The sequence below is a fragment of the Marmota marmota genome, unplaced genomic scaffold, assembly GCF_001458135.2.
Source record: "Marmota marmota marmota unplaced genomic scaffold, marMar, whole genome shotgun sequence".
Classification (NCBI taxonomy): domain Eukaryota; kingdom Metazoa; phylum Chordata; class Mammalia; order Rodentia; family Sciuridae; genus Marmota; species Marmota marmota.
The window spans coordinates 15365687-15379160 of NW_025999900.1; the positions used below are offsets into that span (position 1 = coordinate 15365687).

The following is a 13474-nucleotide window of genomic DNA, read 5'->3' on the forward strand; positions in this document are numbered from 1 at the left end:
TTTTTTTTTTTTTTTTTTTTTAAAGAAAGAGTGGCGGGGGGGGAGAGAGAGAGAGAGAGAGAATTTTTTTTAATATTTATTTTTTAGTTCTCGGCTGACACAACATCTTTGTTTGTATGTGGTGCTGAGGATCGAACCCGGGCCGCACGCATACCAGGCGAGCGCGCTACCGCTGGAGCCACATCCCCAGCCCCCCAGGAGAACTTTTTAATTTTAACTTTGAAACAGGATCTCACTAGTTTGCTGAGGGTCTTGTTAAGAAGTTGCCCAGGCCTGCCTCAAATTTATGATCCTCCTGCCTCAGTGTCCCAAGTTGCTGAGATTACAGGTACACATCACTGCCTTCTTTTAATTGGTTCTGTTCTTTTGCACATGAATTACCTCCCAGTTCAAGAATGACTCATTGCCTTCTTAGGCCGGTGAGCCTCTCTGACTATGAACCTAGCTTGATGGATATTTTTCTATTCATCTACTTTTTTTCCTATGAAGATTAGGAAAAAGAAACTTGCTTTGATATTTTCTCCAACTGCTAGTGAAATGGCACCCTCTTTCTCCACCATGGCTGATTTTAGGACTGTCAGCAAAAGAGTCTCTGAGAAAGAGTCCAATGTAGATAGACTTCCTATTTTCGTGTCGCCCTGTTTTACTTGGCCACTGGCTGAGAAGATACCAGCACTCCAGGTGCTGGACACCCCCTTACTAGTTTTTCACAAATGTATCCAGTATAGTACTTTGAAGAAATGTGCAAACAAGGCCTCTGGCTTTGAGCTGGGCTTCACAGAGATGTCTACATTTTTAAGATAAGTTACAAATGGGCTCCATGGTAACAGCTGGCAGGGGAAAAATAGAAAGGGAGAAGAAGCTCTCCCCTTCTCAGGTGCTGTCCTTGAAGAGTTAACTTGCCCAGAACAGTGAAAGATAAAGCTGCTTTTATGTGAACTTCTGCAGACTTTGAACTTCTGAGCCCCTCCCCTTACATGCTGGGTATAAAACTCTGAAACTCCCTGAACTCGGGGTTCAGGAGATTGATTACAGCAAAAGCTGTGCCCTCTGAACCTGGCTGAAGCCAAATAAAACTGTTTCCAGCTATCTTCGGTGCCTTGCCTCATTTGTCCCTACAACACTAGTATTAAGAGTAAGACTGGGACTGGGGCTATAGCTCAGTGGCAGAGTGCTTGCCCAGCACATGTGAGGCACTGGGTTCAATTCTTAGCACCACATAAAAATAAACAAATAAAATAAAGGCATGCTATCCATCTACAACTAAACAAATAAATAAATAAATAAAAGAATAAGACTAGGGCTGGGGATATAGCTCAGTTGGTACAATGTTTGCCTCGCAGGCACAAGGCCCTGGATTTAATCCCCAGCACCACCAAAAAAAAAAAAAAAAGAGTTAAGACTAAATGCTCTGGGTCTCAAGTTTAGTTAGCATATACCACCTCAAGGATATATGACTTTACAAAATAGAAATGGACTTAAAGATCAATTTTTTATTAAAAGTTAAAAGATAAATTTATTTTAATTCAAATAATTAAATTGTATTCTTGTTAGACTTTTATAAACTATATAAATCATATCTAAGTCCTTCTATGCTTAAAACTCATCATTTACATTTTATCCTGGCTCTGAGCAAAAATTAAATCAGTCATCAAAATTTATTTTAAAATACTTACTACAATATTTGGAGATGGATTTTTCCTAAATTGATCTCTTGCCAGAATTATCTGGTATTTTGTTAGATTGGGAATATCCCTTTTCATCAAAACATTCTTCTGAATCAAAGAACTGGCAAATGCTTCCAAAATCTATAAATTAAAAATAATAATAAAATTAGTTTAAGCTTATTTTAAAGTCCTTTTTCAAATACAATCATTTCACCATATATTAAAATAGGAATTATAAAGTTTAATAAAGTTTGTCATTAAATGAATTTTTAAGTAAACCCAGCAAAGATAACAAAATTTAGAAGTACTTGACATGCAACCCCAGATAATATCCACAAGTCAACATAAGGAATTACTTTGTCAGCTACATTTTAAGAACATATTTATTTATTTACTCATCTCCTTGTCAACCTACACACACTCTAAGTACCATGAAAAGAGGGCCTTGGATTTCTTCACTGTTGCATCATCAGTGCCCACAACAAAGTATACTACATAGCTTTTCAGAAAATATTTGTAGCCTACTAAATAAACTGAAATGTCTTGAGTATATTTAGTTTCACTAATTGATTTACTCTTTCAAAAATATTTATTAAGCATTTATTACATAAAAAGCATTGTTGTAAATTGTGCTTAATTTGCTGCCAGGCAAATCCTATAATCCTAGTGATTCAGCTTAAGGCAGGAGGATCATAAATTCAAGGTCAACCTCAGCAAGTTAGTGAGACCCTGTCACAAAATTAAAACTAAAAGGACTGTCGATGTAGCTCTGTGGTAAAGCACCCCTGCGTTAAACCCCCTATATAAAAGAAAAAAAGTTGCTGTTCCCATGTAGTTTACATTTCAGTGGAAAGAAGCAAAGAATAAAGAAGTAAAGGGTGGAAGGATGCAAAAATAAAGAAGTAAACAGAGGACTCTGGATGTGGCTCAAGAGGTAGCATGCTCCTCTGGCATGCATAAGGCACTGGGTTCGATCCTCAGCACCACATTAAAAAAAAAAAAAAAAAGATATTGTGTCCACCTAAAACTAAAAAATAAATTAAAAAAAAAAAAAGAAGAAGAAGTAAACAGAGACAGGTCTGGAGATATAGTTCAGTGGTCGAGTGCTTGCCTGACATACTCAAAGCTGTAAGTTGAATCCCCAATACTAGAGAGGGAAAAAAAACTGAAAAATTAAAGTAGGTAATATTGATAATGATAAAGACTCTTAAGACTCTAAAACATAATAATGCTCCAGAATCTTTGAATACAAAATATTTGAGTTGCCATGTGAATAATGAGGTATGTCCACCTTGTGAGTTTTCAAGATAGAGCATTCCAGAAAAGAAATAGCAGATCAAGAGTCCTGAGACAGGAATAAGCTTACGGCACACTGAAGAAAAAAAGAGATTTTCAAATGAAGACCTACTACAGCGATATGTAATTGTTTAAATTTTGCCTAATTTTTATTTCATAAAATAGTTATATAAGTAGATTTCTCTTCTTCCCTTCCAGCATTTCTAATTACACTGCCTAAACAAGTACTCTAGCCAGGCAGGTGGTACACACCTGTAATCCCAGTGATTCTGGAGGCTGAGATAGAGGATCACAAGTTCAAGGCCAGCTCAGTAACTCAGCAAGGCCCTAAACAACTTAGTAAGATCCTGTCTCAAAAAATAAAAAGGACTGGGGGGGCTGAGACTGTAGCTTAGTGGCAGAGCTCTGGCCTACTTGGCGTGAGGCACTGGGTTCAATCCTCAGCACCACATAAAAATAAATAATGGGCTGGGGTTGTGGCTCAGCGGTAGAGCACCTGCCTAGCATGTTTGAGGCCCTGAGTTCGATCCTTGGCACCACATAAAAATATATAAATAAAATAAAGGTATTGTGTCCAACTGCAACTAAAAAATAAATATTAAAAAATAAAAATAAATAAAATAAAGGCATTCTGTCCATCTACAACTTCAAAAAAAAAAAAAAAAAGGAATGGGGATGTGGCTTAGTGATTAACCTTCATGGGGTTTAACCCCTGATAACAAAACAAACAAACAAACAACAACAACAAAAAAAAAAACCTAGAGACAGCATAATAGGGAACGCTTGTCTCAATTCCTTGATGTCTGGTGTCTCAGACAACTGGCAACAAGAAGTAATTTGACTGAAGCCATATATTTGGATTCTTGATTTTACCTAACGACTTGCTCCTGCTTTCCTCTCAAAATGACTAACTTGAGATTGGTTATGGCTAACTTGGTCATCCCATTCTATATAGGTCAGTCACAGGGCCAGCCTAGATTTAAGAGAAGGGAAATTTTATCTCCTCTCAGGGCAAGAAGTGGCAAATAAATTGCAGCCACCTTTAATCTTTGCCTATGTAGATGTGAAAACATGTTGTTCTCCTACTACGAGACTAATTATAAACTACAGAAAAACAATGCCTTACCTCAGATTTCTCCTATTTAAAGTAACAACTGTCTAAGCAGTTTTTCAACAGCTACAATATTGATACTTGGGCCAGAAGTTTCTTCATTGTAAGGTGGTTATCCTGTCCATTACAGGATGTTTAGTGGCTTCCAGTTATAACAACCCAAAACAACCCAATCCATGTCAAGACATTGCCATGTCACCAAATGGGCAAAATCATTTTCACTTGAGAACTGTTATACAAAGGATCAGGAAGAAAAATATTAAAAATATATCTCATTACAAGGAAACTTCTGGCTGATTCTGGGTGTATGTTATGGGTATGTTCACTTTGTGAAAATTCACTCAACAACTCAAGTTTTGTGTAGACTGCTCTTTAGATATGTCTGTGTTCCATACTAAAGTTAAAATATTTACTTAAAAAAATAAACCTGGGGCTGGAGTTTTAGTTCAGCGGTAGAGCGCTCGCCTAGCACATGTGAGGCCCTGGGTTCGATTCTCAGCACCACATAAAAATAAATAAACAAAATAAAGGTATTGTGTACAACTAAAAAAATAAATAAATATTTAAAAAAAAAAAAAACCTGGAGGCTGAGATTGTAGTTCAGTGGTATAGCACTTGCCTAGCATGTGTGAGGTCCCAAGTTCAATCCTCAGTACAACAAGAAAAAAAGAAAAGAGAAAAAAAAAAGCTATAATTAGCTTTAGAAATGGTCTCTTATGTTTCCCTTTAACATAATACTTGGTTAGCACATATAAAACATGGTGCTCATTCCAAAAAAAATTTCCAAACAATTTCTCACATGTTAATTATATACAATGAGATACTGTATATCTCACAACCAAATTCTAAAATAATTATAATACCAGTTCATCCATCAAAACCCAAATTGTAGCCGGGCACAGTGACGCATGCCTGTAATCCCAATGGCTTGGGAGGCTGAGGCAGGAGGATCCTGAGTTCAAAGACAGACTCAGCAAAAGCCAGGCACTAAGCAACTCAGTAAGTCCCTGTCTCTAAATAAAATACAAAATAGGGCTGGAAATGTGGCTCAGTGGTTGAATGCCTCTGAGCTCAATCCATGGCACCCAAAAAAACCCAAAAACAAAACAAAACAAAAACCCGAATTGTGATTAAAAACGGCTTACCTGGATATATGTCTTTTGAATGGCTACAAGTTTTTCACCAAGGGGAACAACAAGCTTTTCTACTCGCCTTGCATGAGAGTATGGCAAAATATCTGGAGAATCTTCAGAACGAAGCTCTATTTGACCAATTAGTAGGTTGGTAATAACCTGTTGCACTGCCTATGTAAAATCAATCAAGTATGATTATAAATTATATCACATTAAATTTGGGGGGTTTAACTTACTAATAAAATAGCAATAAAATGTTGAAAGAAGCACTAGAAATTCATATCATTAAATTTCAAAGAGAAAAGAAAAAAGACAAGCCTATTAACCAAGTATATCACAAGTAGCACAATAAGGGAAAATACTTTTGAACATCTTTTCCCCCCACAACCTTTTAAGCCAAGCATCCAAGAAATAAGAATATTAGTAAATGTCCAACAAGTTCCTCAAATGTATTTTGGCACTTTCCAAATGGAAAAAAAAAAAAAAAAGTTTTAGACAAAACCAAAGTTGTAGATTGGCAAACTGAATCCCCAAAAGCTTATAAAACACAGTCAATTTCAGAGCCAGAATTAGAACACAGGTTTCCTCATTACCTGGCATAATACTTTTCTTCTACTGATATTTTTATGGGAAAAGCAGAGAGAACTATTAAAGGAAACCAATGTATCTTAGGAATAGTTTATAAATGGACTTGTTGAGACGGAAGATATATACTATATCAACTTTTAATAAATTAGTAGAAATTTTTCATTTAAATTAATGTAAGTGCTGTGAATGTATTTCTGGGCTAAAATTCATTCATCTAAAGCATATAATGGAACTCAATTATTAAACCAGGGAACTGGAGCAAAAAAGATATAACGTTTAGGTATAAGCAACTACAACATCAGAAGACTATAACACTGAAAATGTGATTTAAAAGTCATAAAGAAAGAAACAAACAAAAGAAAAGGGATCCTGAAAGTGTCTAGAAATTAGGTACTTTTTTTTTTAAACACTAGAATTCCTCAGGGGCTTAGTTTAAGTAAAAACCACCCTAGGACAAGAATCATATTTCAAGTCACCTTTGTATTCACAACACCTACCATACTGCCTAAAATAGTACACTACAGCTACTGAGGATCTATATACATTCAAAATCTAGAGTGCATTTATTACTATTTCATAAAATTAAATTTCAATATTTTCAATAAATCATTCATTCGACCAATGTTCAAGTAATCCCACAGGCCAGCCACTAAATTAGTAATAGAACTAAAAATAGAATAGTCATAACCACTACATTCATGTAGCTGACATTTTAGTGGAATAGACAAACAAAAAAAATGGGCAAAAGAATGACAGGCTATGAAAAATGTCTAAGAAAAAATAACAAGATAGGGAAAGCTGATTTTTGATAGCTTAAAGTGGATCTTTCTTAAAGGAATGAAATTTAAGCAGAGATTTAGTATCTGACTGAAAAACAATTAAGCATGTTTAAACAAGGGGTAAAAGAAATTTCTAAAAACATTATCAAGGCTACGGACAGGAAAAGTCTTTCAGCATGGCAGGGGTACAACAGAAGACCATTTAGAAGTACTACAACCAAGATAATATAGAATACGGCTCAAAATTCTGCATCTTAGGGGCTGAGATATGGCTCAGAGTAAAAAGTGTGCTTAACAAGTACAAAGGCCTAGTTCAACCCCACTACCAAAGAAAAATCTGCAATTTTATCATTCTCCAAATAAAGGAAACAAGAGCTCCCAAGAGAAATGGTTGATTCCATGGCTGAGATAGGAAAAATACTAAAATAAAATATTGCGTGATGCCAGAAAGTTAGGATGCACTTTAACTAGTGGGAAAGGAGCATGTCTAAAAGACACAGGAGCCATCTTGAAGAAGCTCCCAATAGCCAAAGCTGAAACAATCTGAAAAACAAAACTGCTATTAATAGTGTAGAATTGTAGGGGCTGGGCCTATAGCTCAGCACAGAGTGCTTGCCTAGCATATATGAGGCACTGGGTTCAATCCTCAGCAGCACATAAAAATAAACAAGTAACATAGTTTCTGTTCATCTACAACTACAATATTTTTTTTTGAGAGAGAGAGAGAGAATTTTTTTAATATTTATTTTTTAGTTTTCGGCAGACACAACATCTTTGTATGTGGTGCTGAGGATCGAACCTGGGCCGCACGCATGTCAGGCGAGCACGCTACCGCTTCAGCCACATCCCCAGCCCCTCAAAAAAAAAATTTTTTTTTAAATAGTGTTGGATTGTAGTACATAGAAGAAATAAATATCCATTAGTCTATGTGGATATAAATAAAGAACTAAAATAATTATAAATGGAGGAGAAAAAATACAACTCTTCATTATAGAATTCAAAGTAAGAATGTAAAAGACATGGAAAAAAGAACCAATGATTAAGCAAACACCACAGAAGTAATCTTTAGCAGTGAAAACCTTAGGTAGATGTAAAACAGGATATTTACATAGTCTCGAAATATCTCCCCCACAAGATATTTATTAATCACAAAGGGGAAAATTAATTTTACAATTGAGAAACCCAAAAACATCATCTTACCCAAGTCAGGATTAGTAGCATCACTAATAAAGCAAATCAATATTATGTGTTCCCTTATACACTGAGAAAGTACAACATCACTTCTAGAATATTCTCACAAAAATGTAAAACCTTATTCCATCATGAGAAATATCAGACAAACCCAAATTGAATAATATTCTACAAAATAACTAGTACCTACTATTCAACAGCATGGAGATCATGGAAGACAAGAAAAGACTAAAGAATTATAAAAGATTGGAAAGGAGTAAGGAGACATGACAATCCACTGTAATGTGAGATCCTAGACTGTATCCTGGAGCAGAAAAAGAAATGGTTGTAAAAACTGCCAAAATTTGAATAAGACTGGCAGATTAATTACTAACATATTAATGTTAATTTTATTTGATAACTGTACTATACTTATATAAATGCTAACATTAGGGGAGGCTAGTTAAGGGAGTTATAAAAACTACAATTTTGGCAAATTTTTTGAACGTCTGAAGTCATTGCAAAGTTATGCTTTAATTAAAAAGAACTAAAAACATTAACAATTTTTTTAAATACACTATTAAGCCAGATGCAATGGCACACACCTGTAATCCCAGCAACTCAGGAAGCTGAGGTAGGAGGATCGAAAGTTCAAAGCCAGCCTCAGCAATTTAGTGAGGCCCTGAGCAACTCAGCAAGACCTTGCCTCTAATAAAATGTAAAAAAAGGGATGGGGATGTGGCTCAGTGGTTAAATGCCCCTGGGTTCAGTCCCCGGAACCAAAAAAAAAAAAAACCCAAAACAAATAAATGCTACTATTGAAAAATTCAGTATTTTTAACAAATAGCTTTAGGTGATTCTTATGCACACTTAATTTAGAAAAGTACTAATCTGGTGGGTACAGTAGCACATACCAGTAGTACCAGTTGATCTAGAGGATAAAGCAGGAAGATTGTTGCCCAGCTTGAGCAACACAGCCAGACCCCATCTCAAAAAATAAATAAATAAACAGATAAATAAATAAATACCTGTTTAAAGAAATGCCTACAAACATAGAAGAAAAGTTAGGCCTGTTAGAGGAGACACTAAAGTCAGACTATATAAATATTAGAATGGAAAAATGATCTGGCCCCATACAGAAATTCTTATTTTCTTAAATGTTAATAAATGGAAAAACATTTTACTTACCTTCATATCACTACCTGGTGTGGCACTAAGAGCCAAGATTCTAAAGTGATTTGTGTACTTGACCAGTTCTCTTACAACCTAAAAAAAAAAAAAAATTCTTTAATTTCATTAGTTCAATGCAAAAATAATAGTAGTTCTGCTAAATAAAGTTGTTCTTTCTAGTCTATTATCATTATTCCAATGGCAGTGATAGTTCAGAGTGGAATTACCACTTGTCTATTATCTGAAAAGCAAATGATTTAGGTTTAATGAGACTCATTCTGAATCCTGATTAAGACTCAGTAATATTATTTATGAAATTTTTAGCATAACCCAGATTACATATGAAGAAATAACTTTATACTCAACAGAGACCTAAGTAGAAATATTCTAATTAAGAAGGTCTGGGGATTTAGTTTAGTAGCAAAGCACTTGTTTAGCATATGTAAGGCCCTAGGTTCAATCACCAGCATGACCCCCCCACCCCCCCCAAAAAACTGTTGGAACACAAATATCCTTGGTGCCAGAAGTGATAAGTGATGTCCTCAGATATCACTGAAGGATAAAAAATGCAACAAGAAAGATGATCTAAACAGATCACTTGTTGGATTAGTCTTTTAAAAATCCTTTTTGTATGATAGCCAGAATTCAAAATGTTCTTTCAGATTACAAACCAATTCTGGCAGTTCAGAATGAAATAGTTTTATTGTTATATGCCACATGTACCAACAGACTTTCCAAAATTGTTACACATGAAAAACAGGCCAAATACATTGCTTCTTTTCAAGAGGGATTCTTAAGCCATCTTGGAAAAGAGGAAATGGTGCTGTGTTTTCTTAACATAGGAAGCTACATGCTTCATGGAGCTGTTGTGCCTATTGCAAATTAACTCTGGAATCTTTGCGTAGCATAAACTCAGGACTATTTGGTTATTAACAAATTCAAATCCGTGTTGGATTGTATGCAATAAAATCATAAAGCTGGCAGTTTGAAAAAAACAACTAATGCCTAGAAATTTTTTGAAAATAAGTTAAATATAACTTACAAAATGAATCCCATATAGTTATAACAATTTTTTAAAATATCCCTATAAAGTGGAAATCTCAATACATAATTGAAAAGACATATCCATTTCCTGGATATATTTTAAAAGATCAAATATAAGAAAGACGGGCTTTCAAACTATCAAATGCCTTCACAATGCGGTCCTTAAGCAGAACAGAAGAGGCAAAGTTTCCTCAATAAAAGAGGTAAATAGAAGGTTAATTCCATTTAGTGAAAGAGATGAATAACTTTTACAACCATATTCCACCATTTCCACCTTTATACTTTACATCCCTATAGTATTCAAGTGGAAGGCACTGTTAGGCATTCTGCATACATTATGTTTTTTAATCCTTAGAAAAATAATGTTAAGTATTATCCTATCCAGTTGCCAAAGAATGGCCCCACAAATCTACTACCAATCTTTGGATTATCTTAGTTTCCAAACACCGTACAGATTCTACTTTATGTTTTATCTATTTTAACTAGTGCGTTACAGTTGTGCCTAAAAGTTGGGCTCATTTTGACATAATCATACATGCATGTAATTTATCACCCATCTCCTACTTTAAATCACTACCCCAACCATAACCAGGCTCTCAAAATCCACATCTCACGCTAGTGGACTTGTTAATGTTTAAAAAAAAAAATGAGAGTAGAGGTATTTATTTGAGTGGAGAAGGAAAATTATTTACAATCACCATTTGTTGAGATCATAAATAAATCTAAGGCTTTTAGAGTACCATCAGTAAGTTCCACTACTAATAACTATCCCCCCAAATACTCCTTAACAATATGGGTATACTACTAAATATTATTTTACAAAATTATTACCTGACAATAAGCATAGTTTCCAAGAGCCTTATGAGCTTCATCAACAACTAGACACTTTATATCAGAAGCAGGGCAAGCTCCTCTAGTAAGGTCATTTACCATGATCTGAGGTGTAAGAAAAAGGACTCTCTTACTGCACCATATTTCCTTCCTGGTGAAAGCTTGAGTGGAACCTGTAAATAAAGTGAAAGTCTATATTTTAAACTCCAGACGGTTTTTTTTTTGTGGTGCTAGAGATTGAACCCAGGGACTCGTGCATGCTAGGCAAGCACTCTACGAACTGAGCTATATCCCCAGCCCCAGACTGATATTTTTAAAACAAAAACAGTCTAGCCTATCTTCAAAATGTAATCATGCTTTAGGAATGTGCTTAAGTGGAGAACAATGTGACAACTCATTGGAATGCTACTTGTTAAATCTCTGATTTGCCCCAAATGTCAAAGAGCATCATTTAAATAGACTGTCCTTATAATTCCTGCAAAATGGCATAATGTTAGAAGCAAAGCAAATTCTTCAATTGGGAAATCATTCTTAGTAAGAATGCCCAAGGGATATAATACACGAATGCTTCTAAATACTGACAAACCCCAGGGATTCTCTGAAGGTTTAATAAACAATCCTGTTCATCAGTGCTGGACCTACCACATTCCGAAAGAATGTAAGATGAGAATATTTGGATCTAGTAAGTATTCCACATGCATCAGGAATTTCTTTAGCTCTATTTCCACCACAACGTATGTTCATCCCTAGAAATAAAGCTCTTATTTTCAAATCAACCCATTCTTTCTCAAATACCTGTCATTTCTGCCATGTGGGACTGCGGGATACCCATCACCTGGTAGCAAGCCTCGATCTGCTGTGTCACCAAGGGTTTCGTGGGGGCCATAAAAACAACCTTGCCGGAAGGAAACCAGCGGTAGAAATTGTACATGACCACGGCGGCAATAAAGGTCTTTCCCAGCCCGGTAGGAAGACACACCAGAGTGTTGCAGAACAGAGCGGTCCTGGAAATGCGCAGCTGGTAGTCCCGCACAGGGTAATTAGTGGGGTAGATCCACAGGGCACCCGCTGAGGTGCAGAACCCGCCATTCTCTAGACTTAGCTGCCGCTCAGCCTCGTACACCGCGACTAGTAACACATCATCGTCCGACTCCGACTGAGACGCAGCCGCTGCAGATAAACGCGCCTCTGAGCAGGCCTGAGGCCGTTCAGTTCCGGAGCTGCAACTAGGAGTCCCAACCGATCGGGAAACGCTTGAGCCCCACGTCTGGAAAAGCGTTCTTTGCCGTCCACTCATGAGGCCCACGTCCACCAAAAGCTTCGTTCAGGAACCGAGATCCACAGCGGTTTTACCCGCTCAGTTCCGAGCCCCATCAGTTTCCTGCACACAAAGCTAAGGAACCAGAGGGCGGAACCACAGCCAGGCATCCAGTTGAAAACGCCGCCGCTGAGTTTGCGTTGTGAATACGATTGGCTTGCTTCCCGGAAATACTCCATGACCTCCTGGAGACGCATGCGCATTGCTAAGGAGTTGCTCTAAATTTAGTCCCCTTCACAGTTTTAGCAGACTCTGAATTTGAGTTCCGTTTCCCTCGATTAGGTGTCTGCGCGTCATTGCGAACGTGATACCGTTTACAATGATTAAAATAAATGACCTTGAGATCCCGGAGACAATGGGATGCTCATAATTTTGTGAAATTAACGTTATTGAGCACTTAAATCAGGTGATGTGGTGAAAATCAAAATAGCGTGGATAAAATTAAAGATATATCTTATTCCTCTCTCTAGACTGAGAAAACTGCCTGATCGTTTCACTGTGTTGGGATTGGCAACCCATTATTCTAACAATTTACTATTCAAAGGAAAGTGAATGTAGGCTGGTCCCGTTATTCGTTAGAAAATTAATAAAAGGTATTCTGAAGTTACACTATTTCGTCTTTACTACAGATTTAGAGCAGTGAATTTAGATGTGCGATTACTCTACCGTTAGTTATAGCTACCTGGACTTGGATGCAATTCCTGGCTTCTCTACTTTAAACCTAATGACTTAATCTACAAAATTTGTTCCCTCTTGCATTGATGAAAAGTAGAAATACACCACGTAGCTTCTATAAGCATTAATAATGCCACCCATCATAAGTAAGTCGCAGCCTAAAGTACAGCTTCTTTATTTTATTCAAATTTCTGAACAAAATTTTCGCTTTTCGTTAGGAAGAAAGGGGTTTGTATTTAGGTTTCGTTTATGTGAGCTTTAATAAGGAATTAGCGAGGTATGGATTGTTCTAATAGACAAGGACAGAGCCAATTCAGAGATGAATCATTAGGATGTAACTAGCTAAAAATGAGATTAGGAGTCTTGAATGTTGTTTTCTTTAAGCAGGTTATAGACTGGACCTTTAAGGCATAGCAGGCCATAGTAATAAATAGTGTGGATAGTGGCTGGTAAACATCACTACCGTCAGAGGTCGCCCCACAAGAAGTCCAAACGAGAATATAATACTGCGGGATGTTTCCTGCGCAGCCCATCGGCGTGGCCACTTCTGCAGGGTTTTAACACCCACTCAACAAAGACGCCCTCAATAGCACGGCCTTGACGTCACTCAAATACAGGCACCAATCCCACCCGGTAGCGCAGTGACCACGCCCCGTCAAGCTCCCGTGCGAGCCCACGCCACGCCCTAGGGG

The 13474-nt window shown here is 36.7% G+C and overlaps 1 protein-coding gene across 2 annotated transcripts in view; it reads right to left on the reverse strand.

Moving 5' to 3' along the window:
* Fancm (FA complementation group M) overlaps positions 1 to 12287 on the reverse strand; it is a 59987-nt gene extending 47700 nt beyond the window's left edge. Inside the window, exons 1-5 of one of the 2 annotated variants that reach the window (XM_015491150.2) lie at positions 11585 to 12287; positions 10790 to 10962; positions 8933 to 9010; positions 5220 to 5378; positions 1677 to 1808 (exon numbers count right to left, since the gene is read on the reverse strand). In XM_015491150.2, coding sequence (XP_015346636.1) covers positions 1677 to 1808; positions 5220 to 5378; positions 8933 to 9010; positions 10790 to 10962; positions 11585 to 12086 — 1044 coding nt within the window. In that variant the 5' untranslated portion in view covers positions 12087 to 12287. The remainder of the gene's footprint in view (positions 1 to 1676; positions 1809 to 5219; positions 5379 to 8932; positions 9011 to 10789; positions 10963 to 11584) is intronic. The other variant, XM_048798625.1, reaches the window with a different exon arrangement.
* Between the last annotated feature and the right edge of the window lie 1187 nt (positions 12288 to 13474).